The sequence below is a fragment of the Pituophis catenifer genome, unplaced genomic scaffold (genome assembly GCF_029215685.1).
Source record: "Pituophis catenifer annectens isolate HBS135680 unplaced genomic scaffold, rPitCat1.0.hap2 SCAF_3, whole genome shotgun sequence".
Classification (NCBI taxonomy): Eukaryota; Metazoa; Chordata; class Lepidosauria; order Squamata; family Colubridae; genus Pituophis; species Pituophis catenifer.
The window spans coordinates 7,679,212-7,696,734 of NW_027256883.1; the positions used below are offsets into that span (position 1 = coordinate 7,679,212).

Genomic DNA, 17,523 nt, shown 5'->3' on the forward strand with positions numbered 1-17,523 from the left:
CATAGTTACTTCTAGACAACATGATTAAGTCAGTATGCTGTCTTTTCACAACTTTCGTATCAGGTAGCTCCAGTAGAATGTCCCTCCTTTCCATGAAAATCAACTGTTGTATACTGAGAGTCCTTCAAAAAAAACTCAGAGCAAAGAGAAACCAAGGGAAATAATGTACCTTTGGACAATCATATCTGATATTTTGAGAAATTTCCTGACAATTAGAACAATTAATCAGTGGAACAACTTGCCTCCAGAAGTTGTGAATGCTCCAACACTGGAAGTTTTTAAGAAGAGATTGGACAACCATTTGTCTGAAGTGGTGTAGGTTGGATTAGAAGACCTCCAAGGTCCCTTCCAACTCTGTTATTCTATTCTATTCTATTCTATTCTATTCTATTCTATTCTATTCTATTCTATTCTATTCTATTCTATTCTATTCTATTCTATTCTATTCTATTCTATTCTCCCTATCTTCTGGGTGCTACCCTTTTAAGTGGGGATTTCTTAGTTGAAGAATTTCGTTACATTATTCTCATGTCTCTCTCTCTCTCTTTTTAAATCTCCTTTTCTCAGGCATGGATTTGTAGAAGAATTCCATATACTAAAGAGGAGAATAAAAAAAAAAGTTGTGTGAGAACTTGAGTGAGAAGAAATGCCTCTTGTAGGAAGATACTTGATCACTTCCATCTTGGCGCTACTTCTTCTCTGGGGTGGAGAGAAGATTAAAGCTCACAGGGCAGGTAAGTACCGGTATTGGTGACAAGAAATTTCATTTAAGAGGGGCTTTACTTGGGATCTTATAAAAAAAAAGTTCTGAAAATTACAGCAGGCAATACACATAGAGATGTTCTATATGTTCAATTTACAACAATTCCTTTAGTGCAAGGGTCCTCAAACTATGGCCCGGGGGCCGAATATGGCCCGCCAAACCCATTAATCAGGCCCGCGTAGGACCATGAGGCTGCTCCGCCCACATCACTCCACCTACCCGCTGGCCCCCACCTGCCTTCTGGAGGCTGAGGCCAAAAACGGGATGCGTGGAGGCCTCACGAGGCCAAAAATGGACCCATTTTGGGCAACAGAGTGGTACTGGAGTGGTACTATTACCCTCCCCAGTCTCCAGAGAGAGAGAGAGCTGGAGGGAGGGAAGGAGAGAGAGACACACACAGGGGGGAGGGAAGGGGGAGGGAGACACACACACACACACACACACACACACACACACACACAAACAGAAGTCCCTCACCTGCCCCCAAGGCAGCCACATCCCTTCACTAACCTGTTTCCCACCCCCAGGAGCATAACAAATTAAAGTTTAATTTGTGTGCATTGTTTAATGGACTGCTAAATTGGCCATGCCCACCCAGTCACATGACCACCTAGCCACACCCAGCCAACTGGTCCCGCCCCCAACAGTCTGAGGGACCGTGAATTGGCCCCCTGTTTAAAATGTATGAGGACTCCTGCTTCAGTGACTGTTCGAAGTTACTGGAAAAAGTGGTTTTTCTCACTTAATAACTGTTGCAGCATCCCCATGGTCACGTGGTCGAAATTCGAATCTTAGCAATGCATAAAGATGATATAGAAAGTACGTTCAATTGAAAATGACATATATATTTATAAATATGATAAAACTTGTTAAAGGATAAACATAATTAACATTGATTTAATCTATTCTTCATATATGTAGTATGAAGAATAGATTAAATCGATGTTAATGAAGAACAAAAATAGAATATAGTAAAAGATACTATATATTTAAAGATATACGTAAAATAATAGGCCATAGATTGGAATTATGAAATTTGAATTGTTACCGATAGTTGAAAACTGAAAAAATAGAAATATGCTTTTAAAACTAAAAAAGGTTGAATGAAGAGTATTAAAAAAAAAAAATCAAATGCTTGGCAACTGGTCCATATTTATGGCGGTTGCAGTGTCCCAGGGTCATGTGATCCCTTTTTGCGACCTTCTGATCAACAAAATCAGTGAGGAAGCCAGATTCGCTTAACAACCCTGTTGCCAATTTAACAAGCGCAGTGATTGGCTTAGCAACTGTGGCAGGAAAAATCTCAAAATGAGGCAAAACTCACTGAACAACTGCCTCGCTTCACAACTGAAATGTTGGGCTCCATTGTGGTTGTAAGCCGAGGACGACCTGTTTGGACTCAGCATTATTTATTACTTTTGAGCAATGGTGAAATCTAAAATTTGTTACTACCGGTTCTCTGGGCGTGGTTTGGGGGGGGTAATGTGACTGCGTGGGCATGGCCAATTTTTTTTTTAACTTTTAAAACCATTTTTTCTACAACTTCTTCGGCGAAGAAGTTGTAAAAAAATGCTTTCAAAAGGCTCTGACGATCCCAGCTGAGTTGCCTGATGGCAGAAACTTTTTTTTCTTTTAAAAGCCTTTGACGATCCCAGCTGAGCCGCATGATCATCAGAGGCTTTTTTTTTTTAACTTTTAAAAGCATTTTTTCGGCCAAAGAGGTTGTAGAAAAAATGCTTTTAAAAGTAAAAAAAAAAGCCTCTGATGATTGAGCGGCTCAGCTGGGCAATGGGGGGGGGGGGGCGGGCAGGGATTTTTGCTACCGGTTCTCCTAACCAACCTCCTCCATCGCTACTGGATCGAGCGATCTGGTCCGAACCGGGAGCATTTCACCCCTGCTCCTGAGCGAAGAAGATATGCTCTGCTTGGAAATATTGAAAAAGCATTTGTTTTTGTTTTTTTTCATAAATTCATTTCATTTCATTTTTCATCAATTCCATTTATGGGAGCAAAGTGAAACTGTCTCTGCTGCTTAAAAATGGAGAATAACTTCCTACTTTAATCGGCCACTTTTGAAATCATTGCTGAATACAGAGTACCAGAGTTGGAAGGGACCTTGGAGATCTTCTAGTCCAGCCCCATACTGTGTGTGAAGCTCAGGGTGGCCTCTTTGTTAAATCGTTCCAAAACACCAATGTTTGAAAGAAAGAAAGAAAGAAAATATCCAATTTGATTTGATGGATGACATTTGGCAGATCGGATTCTTTCAGTGATTCAGTTCAAAGGGTTGTTTGGAAAAGACGATTGGGTCGAATTGTTTTCAGATCCATTTTGCAGCTTGCCAAATTCTTCTAGAAACGCTTGCTCAAAGTGAGAGCTTCATCAAGGACTTTCGCATGAATATCCTAGCTGAACGCCACTGAACATGACAAAACTTGCTTGGAGAAGTATGCAGGCAAATACCGTTGTAGCTCTCACGTACTAGCTACACAACCCCTGCAATTTTGAAGCATTTTTTTGAATGAATAAAATTACAGATTAACAGAGTTGGAAGGGACCTTGTAGGTCAACTAGTCCAAACAGGAGACCCTACAGCATTTCTGACAAATGGCAGTCCAATCTCTTCTTGAAAGTCTCAAGTGATGATGCTCCCACAACTTCCGAAGGCAACTTCTGTTCCATTGGTTGATTGTTCTCACTGTCAAAAAATTTATCCTTATTTCTATGTTGAATCTCTCCTTGGTCAGTTTCCATCCCTTGTTCCTTGTCTGGCCTTCAGGTGCCTTGGAAAATAGCTTGACCCCTCTCCTCTCTTCAAATATTGGAAGACAGCTATCATGTTTGCCTTGTCCTTCCCTTCACTAGACTAGCCATGCCCAGTTCCTGCAACTGTTCATCGTATGTTTCAGCTTCCAGTCCCCTAATCATCTTGGTTGCTCTTCTCTGCACTTTTTCTAGAGTCTCAACATCTTTTTTATAGTGTGGTGACAAAAACTGGATGCAGTACTCTAGGTGTGGTCTTATTAAGGCTTTATAGAATAGTTTTAGTTCGTTTTAATCTTGGAGCTAAATTATTGATTCATATAAAGGATATGTCCAATCTCAGTCATCCCTAGCAAGACTTCAGATGTGATAAACATTCATCCTGCTATTTATTTATTTAAATGGGCTGCCTGACTTTGGGCAGTAGAAAACAATGACAAATAAAATAGAAGAATACAAAGAGCTCATGAAGGAGATATCCAGAAAAAGAAAACCCAGCTATACAGGTAGTCTCAATTTATGACCACAATTGAGCCCAAAATTTCCATTGCTAAGCAAAATAGTTGTTAAGTGAGCTTTGCCGCATTGTACAATCTTTCTTGCCACCGTCGCTAAGTGAATCACTCCATCGTTATGTTAATACAATGGCTGTTCAGTGAATCTGACTTCTCCATTGACTCTGCTTGTCTCAAGGTCACAAAAAAGGGATCACGTGATCCCAAGACATTGCAACTATCATAAATATGAGTCAGTTGCCAAGCATCCAAATTTTGATTATATGGCTATAGGGATGCTACATTAGTTGTAAATGTGAAAAATTATCATAGATCCCTGTTTTCACTGCTGTTGTGACTTTGAATGGTCACTAAGCAAATGGTTGTAAGTTGAGGACTATCTGTACTTCAAAAGCTACTTTCCTACCGGGATCCACCAACTAGTCTAGAACAGGAGTCTCCAACCATGGCAACTTTAAGCCTGGCGGACTTCAACTCCCAGAATTCCCCAGCCAGCTGATATGATAACCGTTTTCCAATATTTGAGGGGCTGCCACAGAGAGGAGGGGGGGGTCAACCTGTTTTCCAAAGCACCTGAAGGCCAGACAAGGAATAATGGATGGAAACTGACCAAGGAGAGATTCAACCTAGAAATGAGGAGGAACTTTCTGACAGTGAGAACAATCAACCAATGGAACAGAAGTTGCCTTCAGATGTTGTGGGAGCTTCATCACTTGAGACTTTCAAGAAAAGATTGGACTGCCATTTGTCAGAAAGGGTGTAGGGTCTCCTGCTTGAGTGGGAGGTTGGACTAGATGATCTATAAGGTCCCTTCCAACTCTGTAAATCTGTTAAAAACTGTGGAAGGCAAATGTTATAGTGCCTCCATTCCAGTACAAATGGAATTCACACCCAGCTAAATTTATGGTCTATTTGTTGAAATACATGTTTTTGAGGACATAGTTTGTAAACCCATATTTAGCTACTGTATATTGAGTAATACACACAGAGGGGGAGAGATGCTTCTCCTGATAAAATAACGATTCTGAATATTTTTCACTCAGTGAGTCACCCACACGCCAGGTTTTGTTTTTAATCTTGTTTTCTGAAAACTTCTGACTGGCGTTTTTTAAAGAAACAAAACAACAAGAGTTTTCCAGACTAATGATTAATAAAATATAACAGCCCTGGTTAAGAGAGAATATGTAGAACTGTGGAAACAGCGTGACTGGGTCGAAGGCAGATAATCTGATATGCCCAGGCATTTTCAGCTTGTGGCATATTAAAGGGGAAAGGAAGGCGGGAGAACAGAGCATAGTCTGTTGGGAGTTTCTTTCTTTCTTTTTCTTTTTTTTTTTAAGTTGCCTCATAGACATGCAAACGGAGTAGACAAAGGGGGCTGAGCCAAAACAGCAGCCGCAAGGGAGAGAGAGAAGGTGGGGGGAGAGAAAGTTTTCAAAACACAGCAAAAAGCTGGATTCGGAACTCGTTTTAGACACCGCCATTAAGACGGGACCTCTAAGAAAATACTTAGCAGAGGGTCTTCCAGGTGAAACATGTTCAATGCTTTGGAGAAAGAAAGAGCCGCTGAGTCATTTGTTCAGGTAGACTTTGCTATGTTGGAGAGAAATGTCTATGAATCTTGCCCTTCTCCTAGCTGCCTTTTTCGCCCGTGTCTCAGGAGCCTCTCGTGTTTCCCTCGCAGGTTGTAAAAATGTTCACTATGACTTGATCTTCCTGCTGGACACTTCCTCCAGCGTGGGCAAAGAAGACTTTGAGAAGGTCCGCCAATGGATAGCCCACCTGGTGGACACTTTTGAGATCGGACCAGACAAAACCCGTGTTGGGGTCGTCCGGTACAGTGATCAACCAACCACTGAGTTCGACCTTGGAAGTTATGGGACTCAGCAAGAGATCAAAGAAGCTGCAAAGGGCATCAAATACTACGGAGGGAACACAAACACTGGAGATGCCCTACGGTACATCAATAGTTATAGCTTTTCCGCACAGGCCGGCGGGAGGCCAAATGATAACGCCATCAAGAAAGTTGTGATCCTCCTGACGGATGGCAGGAGCCAAGATTACGTCTTGAGTCCGGCCACGGCAGCGCATAAGGCCGGCATCCGGATTTTTGCGGTGGGTGTCGGGGATGCCCTTAAAGAAGAACTGGATGAAATTGCTTCTGAGCCAAAATCGGCCCACGTCTTCCATGTCTCTGATTACAACGCTATTGATAAGATACGGGAGAAGCTGAGAAGAAGGCTTTGCGAGAGTAAGTAAATAAACCATGGACCAAGAAATTGTGGGAAGGTGCATTGGTTGGTTTAATGAAGAGTAAGCCTATGAATTTTAGTGCTCTCTCTCTCGGTGTGGGAAAAGGACTGTGTTCCCAAAAGCCTCATCAGTAAAATTAGACCGTCCATTAGTAAATGTATTGCAAAATTCATCCCTTGGTTATTTATGTAGCCATTTAAAATGCCGAGTTTCCTTTCTGCAGGGAAACAAAGAGAAGTGTTGTCTATGGAGATTCTTAATCATCCAGGTCGTGGTTGTCCCAAAAGTGCTTTTTTCCAAAAAGCAATTGGATTTTCTTGGTGTTTTTTCTTTCTTTGAAAATGTTTTGCTTCCCATCCAAGAAGCTTCTTCAGTTCTGACTTCAGTAAGAACTGAAGAAGCTTCTTGGATGAGAAGTGAAATATTTTCAAAGAGGAAAAAAAAACTCCAAGAAAGTCCAGTTGCCTTTTGGGGAAATGCACCTTTGAGACAAACTGAAGTGTTTTGCTTCGAAGTTTAGAGAGAAATGTGCTATTTGTCATTATGGATACTTCTGGATATTCTTAACTGGGGAGAGCCCAATTTGGCTTTCTTTCTTCACCTTTTAGATTTTATCAGGATAAAGTTTGAGAAAATCTTCTTTTCAAGGAACTGACCAAAATATTGACTAGATTAAAGGCTTGAGGGAGAGTTGGCTGGATAATCTTCATGAGCTTTCTCTTTGGATGTTATCCGTTGATTATATAATGGAGAGCATTGTAATTTGAATTTTTTTCTTTAGAAAGGAATAAGCACTGATATGACTGAGTAACAATTGAACAATAACACAAGTAGGTTCCTATAGTGACTTTGCTCAGATACTTCCTTTTGGGTAATGTGTGCTTGAAGTTAGAAGCTTGGAGATGCTTGAAGATGAGAACTTTGGTGTGGCATTTAAGGTAAAGGTAAAGATTCCCCTTGCACATATGTGCTAGTTGTTCCTGACTCTAGGGGGCGATGCTCATCTCCATTTCAAAGCCAAAGAGCCAGCGCTGTCCAAAGACATCTCTGCGGTCATGACTCAACGCCAAAGGTGCATGGAACGCTGTTACCTTCCCACCAAAGGTGGTCCCTATTTTACTACTTGCATTTTTTACGTGCTTTCGAACTGCTAGGTTGGCAGAAGCTGGGATGAGTCAGAGGAGCTCACCCAGTTACACAGCACTAGGGATTCGAACCGCTGAACTGCCGACCTTTCGATCGACAGGCTCAGCATCTTAGCCACTGAGCCACCACGTCCCTCGGTGCGGCATTTAGAAGAGCCAATAAGATCTCCCCAGCCTTTACATACCCTTTCATGGGTATCTGTCAGCTTATAGTTACAAAATCAAGATGGTGGCTGCAATGACATGATTGAAGCTCCACTTAGTTTTTCTCTGTTGTGCTTCATAACCTTTGAGCTAAAATTAATGTAGCACATAAAAAGTAAGAGGGCTTTGTTCACACCATTGCAGCCACCATCTTGGCTGGAGGCTAAAACATATGAAGGATGTTTCATATGTTTTCAGGGGACTGGAGGCTAAAACATATGAAGAACGGTTGCAGGAACTGGGTATGTCTAGTTTAATGAAGAGAAGGACTAGGGGAGACAGGATAGCAGAGTTCCAGTATCTCAGGGGTTGCCACAAAGAAGAGGGAGTCAAGCTATTCTCCAAAGCACCTGAGGGTAGAACAAGAAGCAATGGGTGGAAACTAATCAAGGAGAGAAGCAACCTAGAACTAAGGAGAAATTTCCTGACAGTGAGAACAATTAATCAGTGGAACAATTTGCCTCCAGAAGTTGTGAATGCTCCAACACTGGAAATTTTTAAGAAGATGTTGGATAACCAACAAAGGGCCTGGTGGCTCAGCAGACTAAAAAGCATTGTGATTAACACCAGCTGCCTGCAATTACTGCAAGTTCGAATCTCACCAGGCTCAAGGTTGACTCAGCCTTCCATCCTTTCTAAGGTAGGTAAAATGAGGACCCAGATTGTGGGGGCAATAAGCTGACTTTGTATAAATATACAAAAGTATGAAGGCTATTGCTTAACGTCCTGAGTCTCCGGAGAAGGGCGGCATATAAATCAAATTAAAAAAACAGAAAACATTTGTCTGAAGTGGTGTAGGGTTTTCTGCCTGGGCAGGGGGTTGGACTAGAAGACCTCCAAGGTCCTTTCCAACTCTGTTATTCTATTCTATTCTATTGGCTGTTTTGACCTCACCCTGCAGACCACTTTCATGCCACGGATAAACAACCATGCAGCTGCATGAAAACCGTGGCAAGTAGCTTGCTGTATAGGAATAATCCACGTTCTGTGGAAGCCTGCTGATGAATGGTGACCAGTGACAGAAACATCTCTAGGTTGGATCGTGGATGTTCTGCAGCTAAGCAGTTGATTGACAGACTGACAGTTTTATTGCACTTGGACAACTGTTTTCCTCATTGCAATAATGACTTGTGGTTTGACAGGCAGCCAGAGAAAGAAGGATTTAAAAAGAAAAGAATGTGTGAGTGTATGTGTGTATTTGCAGACATTCATTCTCTTATGTGGCACGTTCTGTGCTTTTGATCTACGTAAAGGTAAAAGGTAATGGTTCCCCTCGCACATATGTGCCAGTCGTTCCCAATTCTAGGGGGTGTGCTCATCTCCGTTTCAAAGCCAAAGAGCCAACGCTGTGCGAAGACATCTCCGTGGTCACGTGGCCGGCATGACTAAACGCCAAAGGTGCACAGAACGCTGTTATCTTCCCACCAAAGGTGGTCCCTATTTTTCTACTTGCATTTTTTACGTGCTTTCGAACTGCTAGGTTGGCAGAAGCTGGGATGAGTAATGGGAGCTCCCCCCGTTACGAGGCACTAGGGATTTGAACCGCTGAACTGCCGAGCTTTCGATCGACAAACTCAGCGGCCTAGCCACTTAGCCACCGCGTCCCTCTTTGATCTATGATATGTTCAGTTTAATCCAAGGATCAACACAGTGGACAATTAGAGCCAGATTTTAGTTGATCAGCATGTTATCCAGATCTCATGAGACTCTACTTTAATCAAAGTTAACAACTTTGCCTGATATTTTTAAAACCAGTAAGTCTTGAACCTAAATTTGTTTTAAATTCCCTTTTCATACTTAGTAGTGAGTAAATTGGATTGTCCGGCTAATTAATGTCCCTTACTCCTTTCCGTAGTGCAGCACGTGGCTCCTTTTGAAGCTGCTTTTGTTATTTGTGTTAGTTAAAATTGCTGAGTTTATCCAGGGTCCTGAACTCTCTTTAGACCTCAGGAAGTTATACCCAAAGGCGAAACTTCCTACGGTACTTTCAAGCTACATGAAAATCTCCAGATGTTACACAATGGTGAGCCTGGCTGACATTCTCATTTGATCGATGTCACACTTTGGCTGTGATAATACATCACTCTATGTTGGCGTTTACAACTTGAAGAGAGGAAAATAATAACCTCCTAGGGAATCCGGCATTACACATGAAAGGAAAATTATTTGCTGTCTTCTCACACACAATGATCCTGTCAAATATAATGATAACTCTACTTGCAATGCAGCTTGAATGCAATACAACAAGACGTAGCTGTTTTATCATTTTTCTCCCAAAAAGAATTGCAGCTTTTTTCTTTAAAATCCTTAATGATGTTACCGTCGTTGCTTTGGAACTTCATTTCAAGAAGTGATGTTCCCCCTCTGAACTGACTTTGTCTCCAGTGTCATTCATATTTATCAAAACCTGAATATGTCTCGTAGTGTAGTATTCATCTTATTTTTATGAGACAGAGAGGGGAAAAAAATTCTAGTCTATTATTTTCTGAATATGAGAAAAGATTTAATACTGTCTCCACCAAAACCAGGTAATACTTTCAAACGTATTGCTCTTTCTTCTAAATCTGTTTAAAATGTATACAGGCACTCCTTGACTTAGAACAGTTCATTTAGTGACCATTAAAGTTGCTGAAAAAAGTGACTTATGACCAGGGGTGAAATCCAGCAGGTTCTGACAGGTTCTGGAGAACCGGTAGCGGAAATTTTGAGCAGTTCAGAGAACCAGCAAATACCACCTCTGGCTGGCCCCAGAGTGGGGTGGGAATGGAGATTTTGCAATATTCTTCCCCCAGGAGTGAGGAGGGAATGGGGATTTTGCAGTATCCTTCCCTGGAGTTGGGTGGGAATGGAAATTTTGCAGTATCCTTCCCCTGCCATGCCCACCAAGCCACACCATGCCCACCAAGCCACGCCCACAGAACAGGTAGTAAAAAAAAATGGATTTCACCACTGCTTATGACCATTTCTCACACTTACGACCGTTGCAGCATCCCCATGGTCACGAAATCAAAATTCAGACATTTGGTAACTGATTCATATTTATGATTATTGCACTGTCCCGGGAGGGGGGGGTCATGTGATCAGCTTTTGTGACCTTCTGACAAACAAAACGAACGGGGAAGCCAGATTCACTTAACATGTTATTCACTTAACAGCTGCAATGATTCACTGAACAACAGTGGCAAGAAAGGTCACAAAATGGGGCAAAACTCACTTAGCAAATATCTCACTTAGCAACATCAATTTTGGGCTCACTTGTGATCGTAAGTCAAGGACTACCTTGACTGTCAGGGTTCCAAGTAACACCCATAGCAAACAGAACTCCGAGGCAAATAGGTTCCTCAAAGAACAGGTTGATTGGATAGATCATATTGGCACAGGCTGATGAAAACCGACTCTAAAGGTTCCTGTGGATTTCATCTAATTAAAAGTAAAAGTTTTTCCCCCTTTCCCAATCAATCAATCAATCACATGGTCCAATCAAGGTGCTGTCCTATTGCTTGGAAACTTCACTCCCCCTCTCTTCAGCCACCTCTCGGAATGTCCTTGCTTCTCAGGGGAAACCAGTGGTGAAATCCAACTTTTTTTACTACCGGTTCTGTGGGCGTGGCTTGGTGGGCGTGGCAGGGGAAGGATACTGCAAAATCTCCATTCCCATCCCACTCTGGGGCCAGCCGGAGGTGGTATTTGCCAAACTACTCAAAATTTCCGCTACCGGTTCTCCGAACTGCTCAAAATTTCCACTACCGGTTCTCCAGAACCTATCAGAACCTGCTGGATTTCACCCCTGCGGGAAACTGTTTTATTTTGGCTACAATACCCCAACTATCTCTATTCCCCGCTCCCTATCCCTCATCACCATTGTGGCAACACTGAAGCCTCCAAGATGGCCTCAGTCAGGCCAGCTTCAGAGGTGACACTACCTGTATTTATTTATTTGAATGTATAGCCCAGTGATGGCTAACCTTTCTGCCGTCACGTGCCAAAAGCGGGGAGAGTGGGGGGGATTGCACGTGCGAGTGCCCAAACCCATTATTCAATGCGCCCCATCCCCCCACGCATGCATGCGTGACCCCCCCGCTCTCCCCCCACTTTTGGCACGTGATGGCCCTGTAGGCCCGGTAGGCCCATTTTTTCCCCCTCCCCAGGCTCCAGAGGCTTTCTAGGAATCTGGGGAGGGCAAAAACAGCCTTCCCCAACACCCGGAGGCCCTCCGGAGGCCCAGAAACAGCCCATTTCCTGACTTCCGGTGGGCCCGGAAGGCCTGAAAATCAGCTGGCCAGCGCACACATGCGTGCTGGACTGAGGTAGGGCAATGCTCGCGTGCCCACCGATATGGCTCCATGTGCCACCTGTGGCACCCGTGCCATAGGTTTGCCATCACGGGTATAGCCCATCCATCTTCATGGTAAAATGACTCTGGGCAGCATATTAAAAATGTTTGCAACTGAAAAGCACAAGTTTTAAAAATGTGCTTTAAATGCATCTGAGATGTTCCCCACCCCCCACTTCAGAGGTGGGTTTCAGCAGGTTCTGACCAGTTCTGGAAAACCGGTAGCGGAAATTTTGAGTAGTTCGGAGAACCGGTAGTAAAAATTCTGACTGGCCCCATCTCCATCTATTCTCTGCCTCCCAAGTGCCAGCTGGTCAGAAGGAAATGGAGATTTTACAGTATCCTTCCCCTGCCACGCCCACTTAGCCACACCCACCAGGCCACACCCACAGAACCGGTAATAAAAAAATTTTGAAACCCATCACTGCACTGTACCTATATTCTTTTCTATTGCAAAGGACATTCCATTAGCAGTTTTACCGCTGTCTCGATTCCAGAAAACCATTTCATGAATCAAGACTGGTGATCAAAAATACTCCTTTTGAATTAATATATAATAGTTCTTGTTAGAAAATGCAAAAAAAATAAAAAAAAATCTGTAACCACTCCGGCAGTTATTTTTATGGTTAGTGAGGGAAAAAATGAGTGATCTTCTACAAACAATGCTTGCCTTTATATTCCATCCACCCTTCATCTCCAGGGCTGGCACCCACAATTCCAGAATCCATGCCATGTCGAAAACTGGGTGTTTATTATGTATCTATTTATCTAGTGATTTATCAAGTTATTTCTCAGATACCGAGAAACAAAAACCCACACAAGTCTGAAACTTCTCTGAAGATCTTTGTCCGCTTTCCATGCCTCTGAATGGCTTTTCCTTTTCTGACTGCATTTCATCCTTCTGACACTTTGAAGTCTGTGAAAAACCTTCTCATGTTAGTTCACTCCAAAAAAATAGACAAGAATCTGGAAAATGTATTTCTGCAATGCTGCCAGATGTTTGGGTGTCGTAGGCACTAGATCCGTGATGGCGAATCTGGAGCCATATCTGTGGGCACACGAGCATTGCCCTAGCTCAGCTCTGGCGCACACAGCTGATTTTTGGGCCTTCTGGGCCCACTGGAAGTCGGGAAATGGGCTGTTTCCGGCTTCTGGAGGGCCTCTGGGGTGTGTGTGGGGGGAAGGCCGTTTTCACCCTCCCCAGGCTCTTAGAAAGGCTCTGGAGCCTGGGGAGGGCAACAAATGGGCCTTGCAGTCCCACTGGAAGTCGGGAAATGGGCCATTTCCAGTCTCCAGAGGGCCTCTGGGTGGGTGGGTAATGCCGTTTTCACCCTCCCCAGACTCCAAGAAAGTCCCTGGAGCCTGGGGAGGGCGAAAAATGGGCCTACCAGCCCCACCGGGCCATCATGTGCCAAAAGCAGGAGGAGCATGTGGGGTTGCATGCGCATACATGGGGTGCTTTGAATTATGGGTGTGTGCACACGCATGCGCAACCCCCCGTGTTCCCCCCGCTTTTGGCATGTGACTGCAAAAAAGTTAGCCATCACTGCACTGTTCCCATTCAGCTAGAAGTTGTTTGCTCATTAAAGGGGCAAATTCCCAGGGCCCTTTTGGAAAATCAAGTTAACATGCTTCCTTTTAAATTTCTCAGCCTGGAGGTTAGTAGGAATGGGAAAACTTAACATCTCTATTGTGCATGGCACGTAAACGTTTCTTATGGATGTGCCAATTTTTTATTTTTATTTTTCCTTTCTTTTATATACACAGAGAGCGTATGCACCAAGACAAATTCCTCCTGTATCCAATCATACTTGGCCAATAAAAAATTCTATTCTATTCTATTTACGCTGAATTTTATGCACAAAAACGGAAGGACACTTTGATTCCCACAATGAATTAATGGCTGCAAAAGTTGATGTAACAGTAACAGAGGTGGAAGGGACCTTAGAGGTCATCTAGTCCAACTGGGATTTGAACCACCGAACTGCCGATCTTTCTGATCGACAAGCTCAGTGTTTTAGCCGCTGAGCCACCTAATCTATTTACCAAGTATTATCTGAAGACTAATTAACTTGCTCTAATTCATCCTTGCCCAACTTGAGTGGCCTCCAATTCTGTGTGTTTGAACTTCAGTGTCTAGATGGTAGGATCGTTGCTGAGAATTTTCAAAGTTGACATTCACACCTTCGGAAAGTGTCCATTGGAAGGTTCCAAAATCTGAACTCTTTCATTTCACCATTCATTTCTTTCCAAGCAAGCCCATGATTTCCTCTTTTTTAAAAAAAAAAGAAAAGAAAAGAAACTGATCTGTATTCTGGATCATTTGTGCATGAATCCCCCAATTTGTGCAGACAATTATCTTTGTGGAATGTCAAAACATTTTTCAAACAATGGAGTTAGCAGAGATCGCTAAATTGATTGCTTTGATTAAAGAAGAAGAAAAAAAACCCCCACAATTACTTTTGTTTCTACTTGGAAACCGCTTCGGGACTTTGTGCTTGGGGTGGACAAAAAATGAAGCTTTGATTTTGGGTTTTGCCGCTTAGATAGGTTTGTTGTTATAGAAATGGCTAGTTTATATTTCTATGTAAAAGTAAAATGTTGAGGTTTGTCCCTGGGGAAACCAGATTCACTTAATAACTGTGTTACCAATAACTGCAGTGAACTATGGCAAGAAAGGTCGCAAAATGAGGCAAAACCAGTGGTGGGATTCAGCCAGTTCGGGGCGGTTCGGGCAAATCGGTAGTTAAATTTATTTTATTTATTTTATTTATTTTATTTTATTTTGAATTTGTATACCGCCCTTCTCCCTGAGGACTGAGGGCGGTGAACAGCCAAGTAAAAACATCAAGTACAAATATTAAAATACAATTAAAAGACATATATAAATTTGGCCCCATTAATTAAAAACGATAAACAAAACAATTAAAACACTTAAAAAATTAGGCCAGCCCGGCTTGCTGGAAAAAGAAGGTTTTAAGGGCACAGCGGAAGGCACTGAGGTCTTGGATTCTCCTTATCTCTGGGGGCAACTGATTCCAGAGGGTAGGTGCCCCCACAGAGAAGGCCCTCCTCCTGGGGGTCACCAGCCTACACTGTTTGGCTGATGGCACCCCGAGGAGGCCCTCTCTGTGGGAGCACATGGGTCGATGGGAGGTCGTCGGTGGCAGCAGGCAGTCTTGAAAATTGCTGGCTGGCCCCTCCCCTCCCCTTCCAGGAGTCCCCACGTGCCCCATTTTGCCTCCCAGGTAAGTGCAGGGAGGCCTCCTACGCCCAAAATGGGGCACGGGGGGGCATGCCTCCCCCCGTGGCCCGTTCTCACTCCCAGGAGGCTTCAGGGAGGCCTCCTAGGCCCAAAACAGGGCACGGGGGGGGGCACGTTCCCCCCACAGTCTGTTTTTGCTCCCGGGGGGGTGCAGCAGGCCGAGTGCAGCCTGTCGCACCCCCTGGCCACGCCCACCATGGCCACACCCACCCAACCTGTCATTAGGGCAGAGAACCGGTTGTTAAATGATTTGAATCCCACCACTGGAAAACTCACTTGACAGCTGTCTCGATTAGCAATAGAAATTTTGGGCTCAATTGTGGTCGGAAGTCGAGGACCACCTGTATCAAATAAGAAAAATAAGGAGGTGTCAAGGTTCCTCCTTTTGCTGTCATCATAAGGTTATTTCGGAATAAATGCTAAATTGATTTTTCCTTCCAAAATAGGCCTATGTTTAAATGCTGCTGGAATTGGGTGTAAATACAACATTCTAGAACACTGAAGAGACTGATCGCTTGTGACCACAAGAGGAATTAGCTTCCCTTTTTATAGCTTCAGCAAGAGTGGGACTCCTTCCCCCAATGTTATTTTGGTAAACCCACCTTACTTTGGTAAAATGAGATTTCTCCTTTCCCAAAAGGCAAATATCACTGGGACCATAGGAGTAACCAAATCTGCTATTCACCATGGGTGATTTAGCTAACCACTGGAGCAGAAACAGACCCTAGTTTTCAAACACCAGGGAAGGGTTCTTGCAACAAATTAGGGGTAGCAAACTGTGGCCTTTTGATCCACCTCTTTGCGGTCTCTGAACCCCTCCAGGGGATACATATTACATGACTATAAGGCTCCCAGGCGTTTTAGATGGGGAGGGAATAAATACTGCACTCAAAATAGGATTGGCAGGTGGGTAGATTGGGGAAGAGGGCGGAGAGGGAAAAAGGAAGAACTGCAGTTTAAAACCAGGAGGAAAACAAAAGTAGAGAGTTGGCTTCCTCTTTCAATAAGCTCATTATCTCCTTAAGTGCGGGCATCTGCTGCGGGCTACTAAGAAAGGCTGGGGGCTGCTTTCCGCCTCTAAAAATATGTTTCTCCATTTCTCCTTTAGGAACATATATTATTCTGCCTTTTTTAAAATCTTTCCTAAAATAGTTCATTCTTATTAATTATCAAATAATTGTCTAAATTATTTTTTTTGTCTGGAAATTTCTCCTTAGTTCTAGGTTGGTTCTCTTTTTGATCAGTTTCCATCCATTGCTTCTTGTCCTGCCTTCAGGTGCTTTGGAGGGCAAGACAATTCATATGCATCAGAGGTGGGATTCAAAAATTTTACTACCGGTTCTGTGGACATAGCTTGGTGGGCATGGCAGGGGAAGGATACTGCAAAATCTCCATTCCCACTCCACTCCAGGGAAAGGTTACTGCAAAATCCCCATTTCCTCCCAATCAGATGGGACTCGGGAGGCAGAGAATAGATGGGGGCGGGGCCAGTCAGAGGTGGTATTTACCGGTTTTCCGAACTACTCAAAATTTCCACTACCGGTTCTCCAGAACTGGTCAGAACCTGCTGAAACCCACCTCTGATATGCATGCTGCTTTTCATTTTTTGTTTAATTTTAATAACCTCCTGTTATTGGAGTTCAGTCTTCTAAGACAACTTTTGGATCCTGCTTTCTGTCCCAAGCTGATCTGGCAAGGAAGCTATGTTGATTGTTAGAAAAAGAACCCCCCCCCCCACACACACACATTGATTTTTTTCACACTGATTTCTTCGCCTCCAGCATTCCAATTCCCCTAAAGGGAGTCTAGACATGCAACTCTACCTCTTTGTTTATTCAATCAGTTCAAGTGAGTCAGGGTATCCAAGCAGCAGAAGGATGTGGTCAAAGAGACAGGGGGTGGTGATGGAAACGGCAGTCCTCTCTGCAGCAGTTTAGAAAGCAAGACGTGGATTTATATCGAGAGCGACAGGCAAGCAGGAAGCTTTCTTTGTAACATAAAGTCGTGGTGGTGGACTCCAGCGGCTGCAAGCTCAGAAGGTCTCCGATTTTGCTTTGTTGCAATACACAGGTGGGAGTTGGAGCAGGGAGGCCAAGGAAGGGTTTTACTCTCCACTGGGCTTCTGTAAGTGCTGGAGGCTTAAAGGCCATACGCTGGCTAATTTTGCACCTTTTGTTTGTTTGTTTTTTTAACCCTGCATTCACAAGTCTCTGGAGAACCATCCGAGCCCAGCACACATGTCCCAAGTAAACATCTTGAAATGTACACTTGCAATCGCTTGC

The 17,523-nt window shown here is 43.5% G+C and overlaps 1 protein-coding gene across 1 annotated transcript in view; it reads left to right on the plus strand.

The window, feature by feature from the left end:
* Positions 1 to 5,649: 5,649 nt before the first annotated feature.
* The window catches only part of COL22A1 (collagen type XXII alpha 1 chain), a 196,051-nt gene continuing 184,177 nt past the window's right edge, over positions 5,650 to 17,523 (plus strand). The window contains 1 exon segment of the mRNA XM_070940313.1: positions 5,650 to 6,292. Within this exon segment, the coding sequence (XP_070796414.1) occupies positions 5,650 to 6,292 (643 nt within the window).